The following is a 25300-nucleotide window of genomic DNA, read 5'->3' as shown; positions in this document are numbered from 1 at the left end:
GGTCATGGACTGCATGACAGGGGAATTTGTAGTTTGTAACATGCTTTGCTGATCTCTCTTATACAGGTCCTGTTGGTCATCTGGAGTTTAAATATAAAAGGAGGGTTTACAGACTTAGCATTATCAACTACAGAAAGTTAAGACAACTCCATAATAAGGTACAGCGAGCCTACTTCTGTTTTTTTATTTAAAAATAGTCTATATGGGCCTTATCCCACAACCAAACAAGAGTGAAGCGATTGATTGGGAGATTTATGATAAATGCACATGTACACACAACTCCCGAAAAATTATCCGTTAACGGCCGTCACCAAACCCTTGCAACGAAATCCTATCAACAAATTTAACTATTTTTCAGTAAAGTAGTTTGAGTATAATAATGATACAAAACGCATATGAACCTATTTAAATATGTTACCAAACCTTTGAAAGGTTACCGCAAATTCCTAAAACTAACCCATCTGATCGGATTATACACAAATATACAGATTAATTTGAACGAAAATCGCCACAGAACGCTTGAAAAGCTTGGTTTAATAAAAGTTTAGACCGGAAATTGAAACGCCGAGCGACAGAGAATAGAACGATAAAGTCTTGCGCATTTCATGAAAAAAAACGTGCACTTTTCACCAGTCTATAGCATTGTTGAATTGCCGAAGGTTTCGGCAATTAACATAGGAGTACAGAAATCGTTTCATTCTTGCCGATTTCAATTTTTTCATTTTCAATTTCATTTGCCGACACATTTGAGTACTTTCGAATTCTAACTGATGTCCAACGCAGTATAAGTAAAGGAAATGATGATGATATTTTTTAACGGTTCTTATGAGATTATTACAATAATTAATTATAAGTTTGGACGACTACAGAACAATGACTACGTAGTACAGATTTTCTAAAAATCTAACGCAGTGTAAGTAAAGGGATATTCGATGATATTTTTTCTAACTGTTCTAATGAGATTATTACAATAATTAATTATAAGTTTGGATGACTACAGAACAATGACTACGTAGCACAGCTTTTCTAAAAATCTATATAAGTATCACAACTTCGTGATAATGTTAGCTATGACGTTTTGAAATGTAAACAAAATTGTGCATTGGTTTGCTATTATTACTATATTAATAATATTGGTTATTCTAATAATATCAGTGCATTTTACTTCTAATATTGGCCAATATTGCATTTCTCTTGTTGCAGGAGGAGAGATATAAACATATAATATTTTCCTTTCATTATTGCTATTTGTTGTATATAATAACACCCACACCCAGTACATTACAGCTACCATTGCAGTTATCCTATTTGACTGCTAATATCACATTTCTCAACCATCAGTACCCTTTCTTTTTCCAATATCACTTTGGTCGTGGGCTGTATGACAGTGGAATTTCTAGTAATTATCAAATTAAAAACTATAGCTACAAACTTGTTCTTCTTGCCTTTGTTTTGTACGACGATTGTTACATAATTGTAGATAACTCTTCCTTTTGGTAAGACATACACAAAATCTCCTTACCCCAGCTATACTTTGTCTCTTCTCCTAGTGTTGGAGACACTAAAATAGACTGCACAAGTGTGCTCAGCTTAAAAAATAGCAGCTTCAATTAATCAAAATATTATTATAATTTTGTGGATTTGGAAGCCGAAATATGTCAAAGCTAAATAACTTTGCAATACTTTACCACAAATGAAATGCAAGTTTTCCTGATTTTTGCTCCCACTATTTTCATTGCCAACAAACCAGTACCAGCACGCAGTCTGTTCAGAATCATTTTAGAGTAAAAGAAAAAGTTTTAGTATATTCTGTCATTTATTTATTTTTTAAAGAGCAGTTTTATTTCAGTATAATTAATTTAGCTGCAATTGGTAGTTATCATCGATGATGAACAAGAAGATAAGATAACTTTAAGTCTCTTTGATTTGTTACAACCTACATACAGTGTATACTGTACATTGCTATAGTTATTAGCTAGCAACCTGACAACAGTATTCAGACAACTGGAAAATCTGAAAAAAATTAAAACTTTTTGAAATTTTTTATAAAAAATTAATTGAAAAAAATTAATTTTTTTTCATTACTGTAGCTCATAATCACAAAAGTTTTATATTTTTCAAAATCATATACAACAGAATTTTAACGCAGCGGTTACTAAGTTTAAACAGAATATTTTACATAAAGCATTTTTCTCTGATGATCTACATTTAACAACATGTAATTTAAACATTTTGAAAAGTTATTTGAGAAAAATAATGTGTTTCAGGGCACATTGAAGCATTTTTGTGAAGTTGTGAAGGCAAACAGCCTAGAGAGGGTAACAAAGTTTGTTGAAAAAGGCCTTGACCCTAACTATATAGATCAAGAGAGTGGAGGTAAGTTTCAAGATTGATAATAGTGGACTGTAAATTCCTTAACTTACTCTTTACATTGCATGAATTGGTATTTATACATTTTTAAGTACTAGGTAATGCCATCTGATTTTTAAGCCATTTCAAATGAACTCATAAGTGTCTCTCATTTGTCTTACTCGCAGCTTAAATATTCAGAAAATGTTGATTTTTTGGATTAAAGTTTTCTCCTTTGCAAACTTCTCTGTGTTGACTTTATCTCAATACAATTGTGGGGTTTGTCAGATAAAGGTAGAGAGCTAAGGCTAGACCTGAAAGTTAAACTCCTTTCAGTTATAAGCTCAATTTTAATCACAAATGTTCGGCCATCACAATGAAAACCAGTACAATTGCGAAAAGTTAAATAAGTGTTTTTGTTACAAGAAAACTTAAAGAGGTTCATTTAACATTTTTCTAAATGTGTGTCTTTTCTTTGAATTTTCTTTAGAGTTGAGCTTTGCTTGTATTAGCTAGACACTGTACAAAATATTAAAAATATTATAAAACAAAAAGTTTCTACACAAAATTGAAATACGTTGATGAAAGTATTGAATTAAAAAAGTTTTGTAACAAAGAACCACCAAAAAATATATCAAATGGTTATGGAATGAATTTTAAATGCTCTGCTGGCTGAGTTGGTTAAATTAAAAATACTCAACTAGTATTTAAATTATTTTTTGTCGACTGAATGGCTAGAGGTTTTAGCTCTTATTCCGTAGAGATGTTATATGAATAGACATCGAGAGATATTGAAAATTGTGTTGAAGTGGCTATATGCTAGATAATTCTATTACTAGTTAAGCATTGACAGAAAGACTTTTATATCAGCCTTTTTGAAACAGTTCAGCTGGTGGCTTTGACTACAGATATTGTACTAATGGTTTAGACTACAGATGAGTTTTCTTCCGTAAAAAGTTTCTAGGAGTTATTCAGATACCACTAAACTAAAACTGTTAAAATCAATTTTTCTAGTCATACTCTAAAATAAAATAAACAATTTTAAAATTTTTTAAAATAAACAAGTATATTATTTTAAAGTTTAAATACATTATAGAAACGCCGCTGACACTTGCAACAAAAGTGTCGCGCTGCCGAAGTCTAATTCTGCAGTTGGTGAGCGGAGGAGCCCATTTAGACTACAGAAATAAGAAATCACTCACAGCAGTACACACGGCTGCTCTCCATGGCAACGCTGAAGCAATCAAAGTAAGGACCTATGCATAGCTTTTACGTTATGGCTGTACGAGCTGTAGTCCTGCTTTGGTTAAAGTTGAATTTTAATATCTTCCATCAGCATCTGTATATGCATCCCTCTTTGAGATGAACTTAGATAAATTTTGTGTGGATTTAATCAGAATGTATCAGTATTTCTCTATCATTTGCGTTGTTTTTGATGTTTGAAGTGATCGGATTGCTTCTAGTTTAAAATTGATAAAACTTGATCATCGTTAAAACACTCAGAAAAAAATATGTGTTATGTTATATCACTATTGCAATAGTGATATGGGTCATGATCACAGAAACCATGGTTAAGTCGAGATTGTAAGATTTGGAGTTATTTACATTAGCAGAAGGAGAAAATGCTTAGTTATTTTGCAAAAAAATTTTGATTTCAGCTTAATTACAGCAGATTTTATGGTCAATAAACTGAATGCACGTTTACCATCAGTGCGAAAACATCGTTCTGAGAAAACTGGTGTTAAAGTTTGAGAAACGAAAAACCAATGCACAATTTTGTTTACGTTTCAAAACGTCATAGCAACCAATATCAAGAAGTTGTGATATTTATCTAGATTTCTGTATTTATATCCAAAAAAATATGCTGAATTTAAAAATCTAAACAGATTTTAGCTGGTTGTCATAAAAGTACTTATATATTTATAACAAAAATTACTTAATTTTGCAGATATTAAAAACGGTTTGGCAGTACTGCGATATCGGACGCAGCCAAATCATCAACAAAATCTATAGAAAATAACAACAGTAACATGTTGCACACTATTAGTCTCTATATACTTCAATCTTGGAAATTTGAATAATTATTCCTATAATTAAATCTAATGATAATCCTATAAAATCGAATAATTATTCTTATAATTAAATACTGTAATAATCATGTAAGAATCGTTAGGAAAATGTCATCGTAATTCCCTTTACTTTCACCGCTTTTGACATTAGTTGGAATCCCAAAGTATTCATTATAAGTGTCCAAAATGTCAGAGTTATCTTTAAAATCGGCAAAAAAGAAACGATTATATTTATCAGACGCCATTTTTTAGTACTTCCTGTTTAGCATAGCAACGGTTTTAAAAGGGTTTTTCCGATGGTTAAAGATTTCTATTGGCTAAACTGACTTCAGATTCAGAAAGATCACTCTTTGATTGGTCCAGATGCACGTGTTACAAAATCGTTACCAATATTATAAATTCAGTTGGTACAACTTCAAAGTGGGATAACTCAACTTCGTGATTTGCGACTTAACCATGGTTTCTGTGACTGCGACACATATAACATAATTTGTATTGAAAGGCAGTGACACGCAATGGTCTTAAATTTCATATATTTAAAAATTTTAAAAATGAGGAATGGTAACAAAACTCCCACAGTTATATCAGGTATACACATACTATGATGCAATGTCCAGTATTCTGAAAACCCTATGTTCAAAGTAACGCTGTTGCGATGATAAGTTTCCATCTATATAATGAACATAGGTATATGTTTCACCATACTCTGACAGTTACATGTAGCTACATAGCAATGACAAAACCCATTTGCATTTGTCATGACCTTGTGCAATCGTTCGTTTGCGCTAATACCAAATTATTTGACACCATTTTACGAAACAATAAATCCAACTTTACACTCGATAATCCTGTAATAAGATACAAAATGAGCAAACTTTCTTGGTGGCCCATCTCTCTCAAAGTACTCCACTAGAGGTCAATGCATTTTTATGTTTTGCAGGCACTGCTAGAACTAGGAGCAAGTCCTAACTACAGGGATAACAAGGATCTGACTCCTCTCTATCACCTTTCAAAAAAGAGGAGTTCTCCAGCTCTCTGCGCTGAGCTACTTCTCAGGGACTATGCACACATTGGCTGCAAGGATGAGACGGGCAACACAGAGTTGCATCAGGTTGAAATTTTTAACTTAGCATAAGACATGTCCTTAGCCAAGTTTTAGTTAGTTTTTATTAAGGAAAGTAGAATTTAGAACAGAAGGCATTTACAGACGTCTTCTTCAAATTGTGTTTTAGTGAATCAAAAAAAGGTCAACACGGAAATATTTGTATAAATGCAATGGAAATTGGTGGCGTGGGCGATAATTGGTTTCACTGTTGCAGAAATGGTCAATCAGCATAGAGCATTATTAGTATCCATTTTATTTTCATTTCCAGCGCTTAGTCATGGCCACGCACCCTTTTAACAAATCAGCTATTTTTCAGCTCAACTGTTTGCATAAAATTTAAATACATTGTGTTTCTCAATTTATTGCCGCCTTAGAATTGAAAAACTTTATGAAGACTACTAGACATACAAATGTTTGGCATATTAAAAAAAAAATGTTGTGTGATTTTTTTCTCATTTCCCTCCTTTTAGTGCATTAGTAAACAGCCAGCAAAGCAGAGGTGTATAGTTTACAAACAAACAAATTTTTCTAATGAAGTTATTAAACCAAAACTTGAATAAAATTATTCATAAATTGATCAAATTATTTTCAAAGAAACCTAAACCACACTATAGAATTTAGTTGCTACAAACTTTAGTTTCAACAATTAAGAACTTTCTAGAATCAATCTAGAACTTTGAGATCTTATTGTCAGGCATGCAAGGTAGGCAACTACAAGGTAGCAGAGATGCTGATATTTTATGGTGCTGAGCTAGACTACCAGAGTCACACGGGAGCCACGCCCCTCCATATCAGTGCTTTCAACAATGAGGTATGCTGACTGCTTCTAATGCCTTCACATTTGGCATGTATGCATAATCATCGACATTTGTCAAAGGTGTTTCTCTGAGTTTCATGCAATGAAACCCTCATGGTCTGCACATAATCAACTAGCAAAGTTTGAATGTATACAAAGCAACTAAACAGAATTAACATCAGTGAAGGTGGGAATTTTGTAAAAATGATTACGGAGTGAAGTACCTTGTTTCAATTCGGAGTTACATACTCATGGAATAGTTTGTAATTGTCCGTGTTTGTACAGTAGTAATAGTACAGGCCAATGTCAAGCAGGATTTGCGGTCATAGCTATGTTGCTACCTAACCATGTATCTGCATAGCTATGACTGCTATGTGATGATTGCATTCATTTATATGTGACACTCAGCTACCAGTTTTTATTGAATTTTGATTATCATTACAAAATATCACCAAACTGTGAGTATTGATAAAGAGCTGGACTTTCCTATAAAGCCAAATATTTGCAGTTGTATTTTGCTAAATGGTTGCTTTTAGTTGCATCGGTTGCAGACATTACGTTGCTATAGTAACATTTTGAAAGACAGACAAACTGATAGATGCACCATGTTGATAGATGCATACATTACTGTACAGATGTCATCAAATTTATAAAGCTAACAATATTTCTATGTGTAGAGTAATTCACTCACAAAAGTGGTTTGAATTTTTAATTGAAAGATAAAAAGCATGACTTTTTTGAGCGTAATTGTATTTGGTTACTAAAGGATATTGATGTGTATAATAACGACTCCATTTTTCAAAAATACTCTGAGTCAAAAAAATTTCTATAAATTTCAACATCACTATTGCGACTGATAACAAACTCTAACTACAAACATAAAATTATGTTTAGTCAAGTTAGCTTATTTATGAGCGAGCAAATAAGGACTACAGTATACTGTTATGTCGAGAGCCGTCACTCTCCTTTTTAAGAATTGCTTTACATGAAGAAGAAACAACTCTAAATTTCTCTGGAAAGTTAGCATATTGTGTATTGTACAGTGCACTCTCTGGTAACGATGTTCCTGTTTTACAGTTTTTTTTGCTTTATGATGTGGACACGTTGTTAGTTTGTCCCCTCTATATGACAATTTTTTCGCCATATGACATCAGCAAAATCTCTCTTGAAATTCAAAATGGGCGGCCGGTGGGCTGAATACGTCAGAATACCGAAAATGCCGATATGCAGTTTTCTGAAATCCCTCCCAAAACGCCTGATACTCGTGCTCTCTCAGTTCAGCATTGTTTGTTATAAGTTATAGTAAGAACAAAACCACAAACAAGTAATAAGGTTTAGTTTACTAAAACACTAAAACATAGTAAAACTTATCTTTAAGTGTGTTTAGTAAGCTAAATTCATTTAAGTTAAATTCAAAGATTATGTTACACGTCTGTCTCGAAGGTAAAAGTTCCATATGGTACCTACTGTAGATTGTAATGCTACATTTGATTGCAGATCATAACCACAAAATACACTAAAATTACTCTAGGTAACTATTATAGTTACTAAGGTTAGTATACTATTTTGTTATTACTTTTTAATAAGTATAGTATGTATATAAAATGTTGATGATTTTTACCAAGGGGTGTTTGCATTAGATATTTACTACGGGTTTCCACACTCCTCCATATGACATTTTTGCCTTACAATGCCAACACTGGAATGAATTGATGTTATATGGCAAGGGTTTTATTGTATATTATTGACCCATTGAATGGCTACCTAAATTAAAACAAAGAATTTATTAAGTGTGTAGGTTGCACATTTTTCTATCACAATTATTATATGCATGAATCTTTTTACAAGACAACGTTCCCTCACTTTATTCTAATAAATGGCACAATGTTCAATCAAATTGCATCGCTCTAAATTGAACATCATAAAGGATAAATATCTTATGACATATATTATGATTTTTTTCAATCTATATAAATCTCAAAGTTTGTCGTTAGTCTGTCCAGTTATAGCAATTAAAATCTAGCAATGAAAAAATGTATCGCAGAAGATTTGATCTCTGAACCTTCCGTTCCCATTGTGAGATGCTAATCCATTAGGCTATACGAGATGCAATGGATTCATTGGGCGATATAAGTAATTATTTTGGTTAAAATACGCATGGCATAGCAACTCTGTGTTACATGCAATGTCATTAAAGCTCGCTCTCACGGCTCTTATTAGTAAGTTTAGCAATACGGATACTAGCTTACTCAAATTAGCCAATAGCAACTACATTACCTGCCACTGTTTGTAAGCTGCTTTTAATATTCGTGCAACGCCTGACATTCGGCTAGTTTTTAATAAGTTGTTGTATGCCTTACCATAAATACAAATATATTTACTGATGCTCTCGCTATGATGTTATGTCTGTGAGTGTCTACATGTATGTTTACCATAGATTCCGGCGTATTAAGCCGAAATTTGACACAACTTTTTCACAACAAATTTTGACTTATACAGAGATCATGTTTTTCATGACACAAATTCTAGTAAAATTCAACTTCAAAAAACCTTCACAAATCAAAATTGCATGATATTACATATAGGGATTTATTTATCAAAAAGTAAAGTACTAGTAATCTTACTCAACATGAGATGGATCAAGCACATCCATGGTGAAAAATGGATTCGGTTTTTCACCATTCAAATTGTCATCACTAGGATTCTTTTTGGAAATAACCTGTTTTTTTACATTAAAGGCTTTATTCATAGTATCGGACTACAAGCCCACAATTCGGTAATCCATTTGACACACATTCACTATCGTCCATCCATTTTTTTTTTGTACATGAATCACAGTTCCTGACAAAAATCTGGCTTGCGGCATGGCTTTTTTGTTGAAAACCGTTTCTCCATCTACGCATAGCTCCCGTCTAATGCTGACTGAATTATTAGCAATCAAACCATTTGCGCCAGAGAAGTGGGTTGACTTATACGGTGAGTACACATCAAAACCAGGAGTTTTAAATCAAATTTTAGACCTCATATGCTGGGTTGATTTGCACACGGCAATTTATGGTATATGACATTGAATTTGGTTTAAATGTTGTTATTTCTAGGCAGTACATCATACGTGGCTTTATACTGTCTTTTACAGTTGAGTTGTCTGCAAACTCTGCTGGTGCGAGGTGCCGATAAGCACGTGCTGAACAATGCTAGACATACGCCTTTTGATGTCGCCAACATTTCAGGCAATAAAGAAGCTGCCAACATTCTAGATAAGCATGACAGCCTCCTAGTTGGTAAGAATTTTCTTTAGGGTCGACAGTGCATCCAGTGCTGCTGTTATCAGCTTCCTAGAATATTTGTGGGAATGTTTGGAGTCGTCAGCTCATTAAGTATATTGAACGTAGGAATAAATCATTAGGCAAAGTGGGTTTTCATCTCTCAGCTTTTTAAAGTCAAATAGCTATAGTGATCACTCATTATTGCAGTATTGTTAGAACTTATGGGTTTCAAATTTCTGACTGGGCTAACTTTATGTGAAAAGTAAAGTTCTATGTCAATGCACTTAGGCGACCAACTATTTCACCTTTCTGTCAGGTATGTTTTGTTGAAGTGCACGTGTCACCTGTGAGCTAGCACAGGCTCCTGTATTGATGGCATAATAACTCCCACCTTATAACATATATACATTGTTGACAACCGTGTGATTGCTAACGTTGTCAGTTAAAAAGAAAGCAATAAGTTCATATGTTGGGCAATCTTTATTGCAAACTAAATTGGGTTTTTTGCTGTAATTAATGCACATTCTAATTATAAATAGCAATGATCGCGAGAGAAATTTGATGACGCTAAAGTCACCTGTCTTTCAGTGCCATTTGAGGACTCACCTATGTACAACACCAACCGCCGCCTCGCAGGTGCCAATCTCGAAGCAATGAGACTGCTGTCTAAAAGCGACCCTAGGATCAATCTGTCAGCATCAGTCATGAACTTGTCACTCGCTGGCAGCCCATTGACTAACGGGAGTCGAGCTGAGCGTAGTGATTCTATGATGAGATCTGAACTTGGCCATCTGGGTATGTAGAACGCATAGGTTGCATATATTTACCTACATCAACGGCATGATATGACTGACAGTGGAAATCTGACAATATTAGAACAGCTCCAACACGAGAGAACTTTTGCCTTTTTAAATTGAGTTCAATGGCTGTCCATTAGCTTTTTAGATTAGCATTATCAATTTTAGGGTGAAAAACTCCTCAAAATAATTTTCATAACTGAATATGGGAGTTGTCTGCTTCCCATGTGCATCCAAAATGAACTACAGGTAATCGTCGACTTATGACCGCGTTTGGTTCCAGCCGACCGACGATAAGTCAATTCCGACGTCAGTCAATTCTGTATATTCTGTTGATTCTGATGTAACTTAAATGAATTAAGCTGACTAAACATATGAAGGAAGTTTTAGTATGTATTTTAGTAAACTTCAAACCTTTAACTAAAGTTTTATCACTTATCTGTTTGCGAATCCATTTTTACCATGACGGATAACCCTGTACTTGCCATGGCGAGCAACGTATATTTTTTAATAACGTATAGAGTCAGTACCCAAATCGCCAAATTTTAATTTCATAGAGTATATTGTTGATATCGTGCGGCAGAAAAAATTCGCCTAACAAAAAAATAACGAAAAAGCTTAACGACAATTACAAAAACTGCTTTTGCTAGGCCTCGCCCTGAACTGTCTGACCTTTCTACAAATTTGGTCGTAAAGTTGGGTGGGCATATGCTGCTTAGGTCGTAAGTCAACAACTGCCTGTGTATGTATTTTGGTAACGATTATTTGCTGTAAAGTACCGCCAAGCAAGTATTTTGAAATGACATTTAAGATGCATCTGAACCCAATCGATAGACTGCTTATCTTTGGCAATCAGCCAGTTTAAAGGAAACATAGAACTTTAACAAACAGACATATGACATTCATATGGTTTTGCTTATTTTTCCTATGGATGCTGAGCTAAAATTATAAGTTTCACATCCTCATTTTTAATATTTTTATCTTACAAGTTCAACTTAGGAGCTAAACTGGTAGCAAGGATTAGTCTCGCTAGCTCTAGCTTTTGAAAAAGTACTAGCTCAGTGAAGTTTCCGGAAAACTATTTTTACAAATTTAAGTCACGCAGAAGCAGATGAAAGGTATGAGCTATATTCTAGCACTTGCTGCGCTCTTCATTCCTTAACTGCAGTAACTGGTGATAAATAGCAAGTTCTTTAAGACTTATATTCAAATTCCTTTAAATAATTTATGTAATTACTGCGTCTTTACTGTACACCTAGTGACAAAAATTAAAGAAAGCAAAGCTTTAGAAGATCGCATAAACTGAAACATTCGTTGATAAAGTTAGGATTATTGATGTGAAACAGTTTGAAAATTAATTATTGGTTAAAGAACAAATATTTTACTTGGAATTGTAAAATTTATGTTTGTCTGACCTACTTTGCATCGGTTTATAGAGATATCAATGAGAATATGCGTGTTGCTGTATCTTGCTTAATGAGCATGATGTCTCCTTTCTAATGAACTGCACTAACACTCATACATATGACTGTGACAGTCCGTTTGGCTAAAAATTACCGCTGAAATTCAAACTAGTGATAAATTTCTTGATTAACAGTTTACGTCGTGTTATGTTTACGTGACACGTCGTGTTAACGTGTTTACGTCGTGTTTAATTGTTAGTGAAAAATCTCTACATTCCCACTCTAAATTCAGTAGTAGCATTTTAGTAGCAATATTAAAAATCAGGATGTCAGGGTGGCCTAGTGGTAGTGTCTTTGACTAACAACCGTGAGGTGCGTGGTTGGAATCCTGCTTTATACTGATATGACATAAAGCTTTCAGCAAGCTTTCAACTCTAAATTGCTGGGTCTTTCGGATCTAGACCATAACTTGGAAGCCCCGTGTACCACACTGACATCATGGGCACATTAAAGATTCACATCTGCCCTTTACACATTGGGCAAGTAAAATGGCCACCTTGCTCTGTCAGTCTTCAGGTCAGTCTGACAGTTCCAGAAGTGGTTGATACTTTGACACTAAGAATAGGTTCACCTCTATTCTACCATACTGCTGGACCCAATCATGCATTGTCGATTTTGACGGACAGCCAAAAAAAATCAAACATCTATTGGTCTTTGTCTAAATAAAATTGAAAAACAATGATATTGAAAGAAAATTAGCAAACAACTTACTTATTTTTCATTGTTGACCAGCAATGGTGTAAGGTCAAAAACTCTTTAATTCTAAGAATGCTTGTTGACAGAAGCTTTTTTTAAATGGCAGCATAACTTTTTATGCTATATCTGCTGAACCAGACCACAGCTGCTTCTCGTATCATGACAGAGCCACTCTTTTAACCGTCGTGTTGAGTTGATCTCTAACCGTCTAGCTACTAAATCATAACTAGATTTTTTGTAGACTTACAATCTTTCAAATTAAACAACTTTGTTTTGTTTTCTGTTATGCTCTATTTCTGGTAGATTGAACTGCCATTAAGAATACGTCTAAATGTATAACTTTAACTTTAATAAATATAACTACATTATAGTATACGCTAGGTAAAACAGGTATGTAGAAGTATTTTCAGAGTCGTTTTCTCATGCTTAAGTTGGTAGCTTATTGATCATTTAGGTTCTTTTGTAGTCTGTTCAATACATGTATTGGAATAATTTAAAAAATTTTACATTTTTAAATAATTCTAAATTATTTTAAAATTATTAAAATAGTCTTAAAATTATTTTTAAAAAAGTTGTTCTAAAGTTTTTGTATTGCAATTAAAAACTTCTATTAAAATTTGTAATATATATTTGAATAAATATTAAAAGTGTGTATTAAAATATATATTTTAATATTTTTGCAATCTGCTCAGCACAGTTGTTTTTCTGCTTTACTTGTATTGACCGCTTTTTGTGAGTCGTTCTTTGATATAACAAAGAGTTCTTGCTTCTTTTTGGCTGATGTACAAAAGACTTGCGTGCATTACAGGGCTATACTTGCCTAGGTCAAGGCTGAGTGTCGCATCTATAATGGGAGGTAAATGTCCAGTCATCCCACAATGCTCTGTGGTGTGAAGGAAGTGTTAGAAAATTAGAAATGTACCGCCCTACGAACAACTTGAGTTTTATTGCACTGTAGTGACACTGTTGCTTGTTAATTTATCCTCATGCACTTTCCTGCGGCACGTTGAACTTTATGTTGGCGCATATGCATGGGATAGAATGAAGTTAGACTGTAAAGATTAGACTAGATGGTAAATAATATTGTAGATCCAGGTATAAAATAACTTGAAACAGTAGGCGATTTATGTTTACATTGCCCTGCATATATACATGTAATTTGGTCCAATAAAATCAGTCATGACTTAGTAATTAAATATTTGAAGTTTTCATGACTAGCAGAATTTTTCACTGGTTAAAATGATGTATTCGGCGGCTTTTTAGTTCAAAGATTGACTCCTTCAGGAAGCTAATAAAAATGAAACATTATAACAGCTCAAAATTTGCATTTTGACAAAATCTGGTCCAGATTTAGCTTTGGTTATTATTATGCATTTTTCTGTTTACGTATTTAGCTTGTAGTAATACAATATATATAATGATTTAGATATATTTAATAAAATTAGATCTTTATTTTATAACATCCATTATTTTTTCTCAATAAGTGTTGGTATTAAGCATAGGTAACATATGAAGAGGTTCTGTTTTCCAAAGATCAGAAAACTTTTTCATTTAATATTTTGTCACTTGGCAAGGCTCGTCGCGTCAAGGATGCCACCGTGCGGTAGTACGAGGCAAACTACTAATAACATTTAACTGTAAATATTGCTGCAAGTTTGAGTAAAATCTGAAAAAATAGAGTAAAATCTATATTTGAGTGAAATAGAAACTGGAAGGTTAGGCATGCTTAGCTTTGTAAAAAATATGTATTCACTGTTACGTTATACTCTATGCCGAGATTTTGGCATTCAGACGGATTTGCTACACAAATTAATGTCAATTGTAGAAACATTTGTGCGTGTTTGACGTTAAAGCTCTACAACTCAAAAAATATAATTGGCTGCAGTAAAATCATGGTGGTTGAAACATGTTAAAAATTTATTGATGTGTAACACACAAAAAAGTATGAATGCTCTACCTTAAAACATAAGCTCTATTTTCTAGCCTCTCACATTAAAGAAAGTGAAAAATAATTTTGACTGTGTATTCATAAAAGGTGCCATAGCAGTAGACTTCCCTGAATGGCTTAATTGGTTTTGCCAGCCGTCATGTAAAAGGCCATAATTGTGAGAGTTATTGATTTAATGACACTCAATGCCAATGTAAAACCTGCATACCTCAAATACCTTACGCATGCTGAGTCACACCAACTTAATCCTCGAGCGCTCAAGATGCATGAATTGCATCCAAATCAAATCCGTGTGGTGCGTCTAGCAACATCATTCTGGCACTGCAATGTCACGTCTTTGTTGCTTTCACCTTATTCATTTTGGTCCATATTATTTACAACTCATTTGTACACATAGTTACTTAGTCAAGCTGATATTCTTTCTTTGACAGGTTTGTATGATTCCTTTTCCCCAAGCAGAGCGATTTTGCAGAGAGGTATTTCTACGCGATCAGACAACTCCATACATTTTCCCAACACAGTGCCTGGTCGAGTATTTGTCTGTACTGTTGATTATGAATCTTCATCTACTAGTCATTTGAAACTGAGCAAAGGTGACCTTGTCACAGGTTAGTAATACTTTCCTACTTAACTTAGGGTTCATTCATCAAATAACAAGATAATGGTTAGCTGAGATCATTCTATTTATTGTTAAAATTTTGTGCTTGGCTGCTTTGCGGGCTTTGTCCTTGTTAGACAAATTGCCTGCAGTGATTGCCAGTCTGTGTTTTCCACTTTTTAGAAATATTTTATCTACTAAGCAGTGATGTGATGATGATTGGGCATGAATATAAACAGAATTGATTTAGTGCATTGAGGAACCGTCTGTCAATGCTCGCGAGGTTCTTCTACTAGAGTTCTCTGAAGAGCAGCAATTGTCAAAGTGTCATTATGGTATTTTGTGATACAGTATCATATTAACAGGGGGTAAAAGAATATCATTGCTTTAAAATATTGAGCCAATGGAAATGGCTCAATATTAGTTTTTGCAGAATAGAATGAAACTCAAACTTCATGTTTCAACTTCATCCCAAATAATCTTCAGCATGAATATTTCTGGTCAAGTCATTTTATACTGCGTGATCATTATTTTCACTTTAAGGAAACCACAGTGCTTACAGTAAATGTGGCTGACCAACTTAGCCATAAACCTAGTATATGACAATACATAGAGAAAGCCATTCCGTTATCGCAAACTTAGGGCTAACATCTGCCTACCAAGTATTATAATCATCAGATACTGTAGACCTATGATAGGCTGTTAACTTAATGGAAAGATCATGTTGCCAGAATCAGCCAAGTTTGAATGGTGTTTATGGTGTGAGATTTTCGTTTGAATAAAGTCATAAAAATCCACATGAAGAGCAATAAAAAGTAAAACTTTAAATACAGGGACAAAGTACTGTCGCTTGTTTATATCTATATTAGAGACTGTATATATTAAAATGTGCATTTGCACAAGTCCATATACTAAATAAAATAATCTCCATACCCTAGATTACAGTTATACAAGATAATAAGCAGATCTTAATCTCTAACTGCCTCTAGTACTGAACCTGTCTTGCTCTAAAATCACAGTTCACTCTGCTCGTCTCCTGTGATCAGCCCCTCTTTGCAAATCGTTAATTTTTTACCAATGTTGAAATAATTTGGTTGTCCATGGTTTCTAAACAATTTAATTGCAAACAATCAATCTATTCTGTTGAGTGAACACAGACTGGTAACTACTTACAGCTAACTGTTGGGATGCACTGGTTCTCGTACATAATGTGAGGCATCGAAAATAAACTTCATGATTCTGTAAACTAGATTATGGGTAGATTTATAGCACGTCTATTTTTACTTACTCCAACAGATATAATCAAATGTCTATTTAATTTTGGGATTAAAAAGTCTCTATAGACACGGAATAATGTCACATTTAATGAGCCTAGCTACAACATAGATTGGGTGCATTGCGTCATTACTTGACGTAAAACTTGACATTCATAGATGTAACCATTTATCAGATGTATTGATTGACTTTGGTTTTACGCTTGATAGATGAATTGCTCTGAAACCAAAGTTATTTTATTAGCAGGTGTAATACCATACCATGGTTTTAAGTCACATTCTAATGTGTTCACCAGTCATGGAGCCTGCACATTCTTATGGCATCTGCCCCAGCTCCAACACGTCTCATTGGCTTATAGTGTTCGTGCAGAGCTCATTTCTTGTTTTTAAAGTTAACAGAATTGATAAGTGTAGTATTGACTGGTACCCTGGCAGTCTAACTATACATACAATTATTTGAAGCAGTTTCTGAGCAGTGAAGTGGTGCAGTTGTTAGAGTGTTGGTTTTCCATCTGAAAGTAGAGAGTTCTAATCTTGAATAATGCAAACTTTTTTCGCATTCGTCAACCGTGGCTTTGGAGACGGCTCTCATTATAGTAAAGACTAGTACCCTGGCAGTGTGGCGTGCTGTGAGAGGATGTCAAGTGTAATAAATATCTGCACAATTATTCCCAAATGCAGCAAGCTAGGCGAGTGGTGGAGATGGTGCGCCTGGCTGCTAAGCTGAATGCCTGAGTTCGAACCCTGTGTGATGCAATCTATTTTACCAATATCCAACCATGGCTTCAGACAGACAAACAGACACGACTCTCATCATAGTAAATATTCCAAGATGTGTTCTTTTCAGAAACATGAATAAATTATAACCAGCCAGACTGAAGTTGCAAAATAAAAATTCAAAAATTACACAGCAAAAACCTAGTTGCAGCAATAAGCGTTACAACCTTGTCCATGTAATGTATGAGAACAAAGAAGCCAATAATGAACTACCTATTAGCTCCTCAAATACCAGTGTACTAATTTAATTCTGTTCACTTTAGTTCTGCAAAATAATAGCAGTATCTAAATCATTTACATCTAAGAAATTTATCTTTATTTACCAACATTACAAGAACAGACTATCTGCAGCAGGTGCTCAGGTGACTGGCCCTGCTTACGCTAAGCGCAGGGCCAGTCTCTGATGATTGATTAATGCACTTGCCCTTTAAAGTTCAAGTGTACTATTGTACTTTCACTACAATAGTAATGGTAGTACTACTGTAAGGCTGTCTTACTGCTAATTTCTTGCAGGCAATAAAAATACATGTACTATATAGTATTGTGAAAATTTTTACACAATACCAATATACAGTGTTTTACCAATACACAACACTGGGCCATGGCATTATAAAAAAAATATCGTGTGAATAAAGTGTCATTAAGAAAATATTGGAGTTGTGCTCACTTATTGTTATATAACAACAAATGTATATTATACAACTGCTTTAATACCATATTAAAGCACATTTAAAGTTAGTCAAAGAGCAATATCACACTGACATCAGCAGTTTAGTGATCTGGTTAGCTGACGCAATGGCGAGTTGGCAGTCTGGTGTAACTAACTTTCAGCTGTAGCGATCTTAACGGGGCATCGTGAAAGTCTACAAATAGTTTGTTCTTAACCAAACGAATACAGTTATTTTTGGCTGTGGAGTGTGTGGCTTGAATTTCTGGTGAATGATTATGCTTATCGCATAAACAAAAAATCCGTTTCGTAATAACTGAAAACAAATGTACTTGCTACAAGTCAAGCCTCATGCTAATTAGTGGATACAAACTATCTTGTTGCATCAAACAAGCCTGTGCTAATCTTTTGAAAAAAATTTGTAATATAATGCTATTTTACGATCTATTAGAGGCAACAATTTGTGTTTTAAAAGCGGACCTTTTTCTTGTCAGCTATCCTTAAAAATTATTATCTCATGTTGAATCAATTATGTTTGACCAGTGAGCCCCTCTCTTTTGGCCTCTTCACAAAGTATGTACTGTTGTTACACATAACTTAAAAAGACAACAGGTTAGCACATAGTGGAAAAGGTTTGAAATTGAGAAAGCATTTTACATCTGTCATTAATAAATCGCAAGCAGGGGGAGACAATTTCAAAGTTAGTTTCAGTAAAGGAATGTATATAAATCCACTCATTGTTAAAGATTGCGACACTCATATTAAATTATATTATTTCAAAAACGGAAGGTCATTCAGGGTTGCCCACTATTATACTTTGATACATGTAAAAGTCAAAGCTATTGTCTGCCCAAGTGATCAGTTTCTGTAAAGGACTTGCTGCTACATACCACCAAATTATAGCTTTAGCTACTAAGTGTGCAACAGCGTGGATGTGTCATCATTTTAACCCAAAAAGCTGTCAAAATCTTAATTAGCATGAAACATTTTCAACTAATCAGCCCTAGTGATATTCTTTGCATTGTGTTTTAATAGATTTATATTTGTGATGCCATCATTACTAATTACTTTTATTGTAATTAGTAAAACTAGTTGATTATTCTTTTTATTATACTAGCCTTAGAATACATAACTAACAACTTGCTTGTAAAGGTTTGGTAGAGGCAATGGGCGTCTCTGGAACACTTTATATTTATGTTCAAGTTCTTTTTAAAGTTTATTATTGCATTCAATTTATTGGGTCAATTAAATAAAAAATCGGATTTGAACAGTAGCTTTCAAAGTGTTTTTGAAAGAATGCTAATGTTGTTGGGCACCGCAGTTTGAGCTAAATCCATAGTATCTTACACCGTAATCAGCACGACATGCAAACAATTGTTGAGTTTAAAACAACAATTATTTCTAAAATTGTTTTGAATTTTTTCATTATTTTCTCACCTCCATTCATCTGACCTTGACCTGCTAGCACCTCAATAACATTGTAAAAGGAAAAGCGAACACATCTATCATTAGTTATGTATACGGCAACAGATGATGATATCATGTGATTCAAGCTATAAATTGATATACACAAGTATTTATATAGATTCGAGAGTTGAGTGCAAAAGACAAATATACACTGTACTTGTTATTTATGGTCTGATTGAACTTCGCTTATCCTTGCATTTCCTTTAATGTACCCAATTGTAGATCCTTATCTTGCTAAATGTTGATTACAACCATTGAGTTGCTCTCTATGTCTACTATAAACAATTTCTTTAATTTCGATTTGGAGACTGTTTGCAGTGGCGAGTGTACATATAGACACAGGTATACTTGTGTACTAAAATTATAGAATCTTGTATACTTGTGTACTGTAATTATAGACACTGGTATACTTTTGTACTATAGTTATATACTTATATACTTGTGTACTAGAAATATAGACTCTCGTATACTCTTGTATACTTGTATACTAGAATTATAAACTTTTGTATATACACTTGTATACTAGAATTATAAGTTTTTGTATACACTTGTATACTAGAATTATAAACTTTTGTATACTAGAATTATAACCTTTTGTATACTTTTGTATACTTGTATACTAGAATTATAAACTTTTGTATACTTTTGTATACTAGAATTATAACCTTTTGTATACTTTTGTATACTTGTATACTAGAATTATAAACTTTTGTATACAGTTGTGAACTAGAGTTCATCAAACCGCTTCAACTATGTACAAAGTTTTGATTTTGAAGTTGTATACACTAGCTGACAGATTTTACCTTGATCGACTGACAAATTTCGAAATCATTCTTTTTTGGCCTTCTAAAAATGTTCAATGTTCAACTGCAACTTGAATGTGTTCAATTCACAAATTGTTGTTTAGATTCGACAACCAATCAGAGTAGATCAAGTGCCATTCTATCTAGCAAAACAAATCGGCAGGGGGCAATAGCCAATAAGAATAACAAACATATTTTGTCTGCAAAATATCCATCGACAGTGTAGATCCGTCAATGTCCATTTGCGATGCGAATTAGCTGTCACAAAGATCGACCAAAAGCTTTGCATGAAATGCTTGATTTGCTGTAATTCAACATAACTTGCTGACAGATGTTTTGTTACATTAAAATTAATATAGTGAAGTCAATATTTACATGTTTAGCATAGTTTTTTGATCACATTTATTGTACTAGTTACTTTAGCCTTAAAGCGTCCTAATATTGACTCGCCATTTCTTTTCAAGCAAAATAAATGGAAATATGGCTAGTTAGTATGCTAAATTCAAAAACTTCTTTTCTCCTACTATTCACAATGCAGGAAACACTTCAGCTGAAAGTTACTGTGTTTAATCTTTATCTTATAAAACTCAAGGTTAATGCTTTTACTATATGTAGTGTTGGATGATATATATTGTAATACATTTTTATTTAATTTGTGCAAAAATCAACAGTTTTAAATTAATAAAACAAGCTGTTTAGTTTTAAGAATTTTTTCATAAAATTATATTTTTAATGATAATGTCGAAAAGTTTTAGTGCTTGATTACCAGACAATAACTGAGCAACCTGTAGTGGGCTTATAAGCATGGGAAAGCAAAGACCGGTGCTCAATATTAATATAGTATTAAGATTGAAGTTTTTTGTATCAGTATTTAAAAAATTTATATTCGTGTATTATATATGACTAGTCAAATGCGCGACATTGCTCGTGTAATAGAATAATTACCTGTGTTGTTGGGCTGATGAATAAGGATTAAGATGAGGCAGATGCGTTTTGTATAACTGGTTTTAATGGCTACCGGAAACGAACCCCCCTATAACCTCCAACTAATGATTAATTATATAAACTCAGTTAAAGTATCTTTGAGATTATACCACATCCCCCGTTCCAGATGGATGTTTGCAAACAAAGCATACATAACCAAATAAGAAAACATATGTAACTCAAATATCTTTGGTAATAAACAAGGAGTGTTTAACAAGTGATTGTCCGATTGCAATGTTTATGTGACTAGTATTGTCCGAGTCCATTTAGGGTGTTTAACATCTCTCTTGACTAGTAAAGCTCATAATCCTGGGTAAGATATCCTGGTACCCTCTTCGACCTCTGCGGTCTACTAAACCTGTGGTCTGAGTCAACGTGCCTGGCCTGTGGGCTCTCTCGTATCGCCCTGCCTTCTGCGACAGTCGACTCAGACCCCCGACATCCACCTGGACTGGCCTGTGGGCTCTCTCGTATCGCCCTGCCCTCTGTGCCTCTGGTGGAGCCAGGAGAATAGACATCCTGACTACGTTTGGGTGTAGTCTGTAGTTCCTCCTCTTTTGTATTATTTGCAGATTGTTCCATGTCTACCAATGCACTCCGGTTTCTTCTGACTATCCCAGTATCTGTTTGGATCTGGTAGGACCTTGGTGCTACTTTCTTCACTACCATACCATCTTTCTGACTGTCCCGAATATAAACCATTTTATCCGGTTTGAGTTCTAGTAGCTCCTTGGCCCTGAAGTGCTTATCATGATTCAGCTTTGTAGCCTGTCTCCTAGTCCCCTCGCTCTCAACAATGTGACTTCTATCAGTCTTGTGAGGCATCAAGTTAGCCTGGAGAACAGGAAGGTTTGTTTGTATCTGCCTTCCCATCAGCAACTCTGATGGGGTATAGCCATTATCTAGAGGTGTGGCTCTATAAGTAAGCAAGCTCAGATGTGGGTCTTTGGGGTTTGATCTCCAAAGTCCCTTCACAGTTCCAACTGCTCGTTCAGCCTCTCCATTAGCTTTTGGGTAGCGGGGTGAACTCGTGACGTGAGTAAATCCATATTCTTCTGTAAATTTAAGAAACTCCTCTGAGGCAAATTGAGGGCCATTGTCTGAAATGACCATCTCACAAATTCCATGCACTGAGAAGATAGACTTCATTGCCTCAATGGTGTCTCTCGAAAGTAATGAGCAAAGTTTCCGGACTTCAATCCAACGGCTGTAGTAGTCTACTAAGAGTAAATAGTGACACTTTTGAAACTCCAACAAATCCGCCCCAAGACGTTGCCAAGCTCCCTCGGGGAGTGATGAAGGAAGAAGAGGTTCCGTAGGAGGTTTTGAACTGACTTTACAGACTCTACAGTTCTGTACCATCTCCTGAATTTCTGTTGAAATCCTGGGCCACCACACAGACTGTCTTGCTCTCAATCTGCATTTAACTATTCCTTGGTGGGCTTGGTTAATAATGTCAAGCATTCTCAACCTCTCACTCGAGGGAACCACAATACGATCATCATAGAGGAGTAGATCATCAATAACTGTAAGATGCTGCTGCACTTCCCAGTAAGGTTGAACACTTAAGTAAGCATCTGTCTTGTAGACTGGCCACCCCTCTCGACAACATCGGATAACTTCCAGACATAATTCGTCTTTGTGTTGAGCCTCTTTCAGTCTGTCAACAGCTACACTTGAAGGAATAACACTCTGTGCGTATTCTTCAACTGCCTCGATCAACATGTGATCCTTTGTGCTTGGAGATTCTACTGGCGCTCTGGATAAGGCATCTGCCAAGCAATGAAGTTTCCCTTGCACATATTGAAACCTAGGCGCATACCTCATTATTCTTAGCCTCATCCGTAAGATTCTTGATGGCACCTGGTCTAACTCCTTAGACATCATCAATGGCACTAGAGGCTTGTGGTCTGTCTCTATAGTGAAAGCCATCCCTCGGACAAACTGATCGAACCTCTCGCATGCCCAAACGGTCCCCAAAGCTTCTTTCTCAATAGCAGCATAGTTCTTCTCCGTCTCAGTGAGAGATCGTGAAGCATACATTACTGGTCGTCTGTTTCCATCTGGCTGAACTTGCATCAGAGTGGCTCCCAAACCAATATTGCTAGCATCTGTGCTGACAATAGTAACTAACTTCGGGTCATAATGTGCCATAGTCTCAGCAGATGTCAGAGTATCTCTAACTTTGGCAAAAGCATCCTCCTGTGCTGGTCCCCATATCCACTCTCTCTTCTCTTTCAGCAGCTCTCTCATAGGAGCGTTGAGAATAGCAAGATTTGGAATAAACTTTGCCATCTGATTCAACATACCATTAATGCGTCTCAGATCTGTCTTACTGGTAGGAGTGGGGAAATACTGAATAGTTGCCACCTTAGTGGGATCAGGTCTCACTCCCTCCTGACTAATAATATGACCTAGAAAAGTCAAAGAGGATCTCCTGAACTTGCACTTCTGAGCATTGAGCGTAAGTCCAGAGTCCTGGAGAATTCTAAGCACCTCTCTGAGTCTCTCATCATGTGTTTGTAAATCTTTGCCATGGACCAGAATATCGTCCATGTGGCAAACAACTCCTGGTACACCTTCTAATAGCCTTGACATAGCTCTTTGGAAGATCTCTGGAGCACTAGACACTCCAAAGGGAAGTCTGTTAAAACAATAACGTCCAAATGGTGATAGAAACGTAGTTAGTCTCCTAGATTCTTCTTCAAGATTGATCTGCCAAAACCCGCTGTTGGCATCAAGTTTACTGAACACAGAACTCTTCCCCAGTTTAGACAAACTTTCCTCCACTGTCGCCATAGGATGGATCTCCCTTTTGACTGCTGCGTTTAAGCCAGTCAGGTCCACACACAAGCGTACGGCTCCGGAAGCTTTGGGGATGGTGACTAGTCCACTGCACCAGTCAGTCGCTTCAGTCACTGGTGATATCACTCCAGAGGTGACCATCTCTTGTAACTGTAGCTTAGCCTTCTCTCTAAGTGGGTGAGGTATTTTCCGTGGTGTATATATACATGTGGGTGTTATATTGTCTCTTAAGGAAATCTTATAGGTATATCCCTTGAGCGATCCTAACCCCTTAAACAACTTGGGAAATTCTGAACAAATGTCATTGAGTTTCAGAGTTTCATTTACATGACAAGTTACCAGATTTAATGCGACGCAAGCATTTCTACTCAAGAGCGAGGTATTTTGGTTTTTAATAACATAAGCTTTCTCGCTATGTTTTAGGCCTTCATAGGACATTTCAGCCTCAAATACTCCCAATACCTCTAACTCTTTTCCACCAGGACCATGTAGTATGGTATCAGGTGGAGATAACTTCATCTGGTTGACCCAAGGTTCTGCATGACTGACAACCGTTCCATCAGCTCTGGTATCCAGTTTGAAGATAGTTTGAAATCCATTGACATCTACTTTAGCTTGCCAACACTCAACTTCTCCAACAACTAGTTCGCCTGTAAACAGGAAGTTGTCATCATTTTCTTCCTTGACCTCATTGATGCGTTTAGAACGACATACTCTCAAGTAATGTCCTTTTTTTCCACAGTTTCTGCACTCTGCTTCCTTAGCTGGACACTGATCTTTAGCGTGATTTGGAGTTTTCCCACACCAACTACATTTTTGTGCTTGACTGTTTGGAAATTTATCACTTGGTTTATTCTGCTCTCCACTGCTAGCTCTCGAGTGCGATTTCCCTTTAGTAGCCGGTTTTGACTGCTCAGAGCGCTTTCTAGCTCTGACAGCATTGACTGCCAACTGACTGGACCCTCCACTCATAGACCGCATTGTAGTAGATGTAACCTCATGTGACCTGCATAACCGTACAGCTGTTGCCAGTGTAAGATTGTTGCCCTGAGAAATCAACCTTTTTCGCAGTTCATCTTCTCTTAGGCCTAACACTATCCTATCACGTAACATTTCATCTATAGGACTTTCAGCTTCTGCTGGTGCCCCCTCCGCAGCACGATAGTTAAATAGACAACTACTTGCTAACGTTCTTAACTCAGTGTAGAAAGCATCAAAGGACTCTCCAGGGAGTTGTGTACATGTGTTAAACTTATATCGCTCATGGATTGTATTCCTTTCACCTATACAATATTGTTCCAATATCTCTAAAACCAAGTCACAAGTCTTATCCACATCCCCTGTCCCTGCATACCTAGCTGAGTTATCAATTATCTTGCTAGCTTCAGTACCAGCTGTATATAACAATAACTCCCGTTGGTATTCCAGTTCCTTCC

General features: G+C 35.4%; 1 protein-coding gene across 4 annotated transcripts in view; it reads left to right on the top strand.

Annotated features, from left to right (window-relative positions):
* LOC137408207 (protein shank-like) overlaps positions 1-25300 on the top strand; it is a 123406-nt gene that overhangs the window by 20663 nt on the left and 77443 nt on the right. For all 4 annotated transcript variants that reach the window (XM_068094616.1, XM_068094615.1, XM_068094618.1 and 1 more), the window contains exons 4-11: positions 67-158; positions 2268-2376; positions 3446-3597; positions 5359-5529; positions 6218-6334; positions 9456-9600; positions 10174-10380; positions 14921-15097. In XM_068094616.1, the coding sequence (XP_067950717.1) occupies positions 67-158; positions 2268-2376; positions 3446-3597; positions 5359-5529; positions 6218-6334; positions 9456-9600; positions 10174-10380; positions 14921-15097 (1170 nt within the window). The remainder of the gene's footprint in view (positions 1-66; positions 159-2267; positions 2377-3445; positions 3598-5358; positions 5530-6217; positions 6335-9455; positions 9601-10173; positions 10381-14920; positions 15098-25300) is intronic.

This window comes from Watersipora subatra, chromosome 11 (genome assembly GCF_963576615.1).
Source record: "Watersipora subatra chromosome 11, tzWatSuba1.1, whole genome shotgun sequence".
NCBI classification, from domain to species: domain Eukaryota; kingdom Metazoa; phylum Bryozoa; class Gymnolaemata; order Cheilostomatida; family Watersiporidae; genus Watersipora; species Watersipora subatra.
This window is presented reverse-complemented; position numbering and strand designations above follow the sequence as displayed.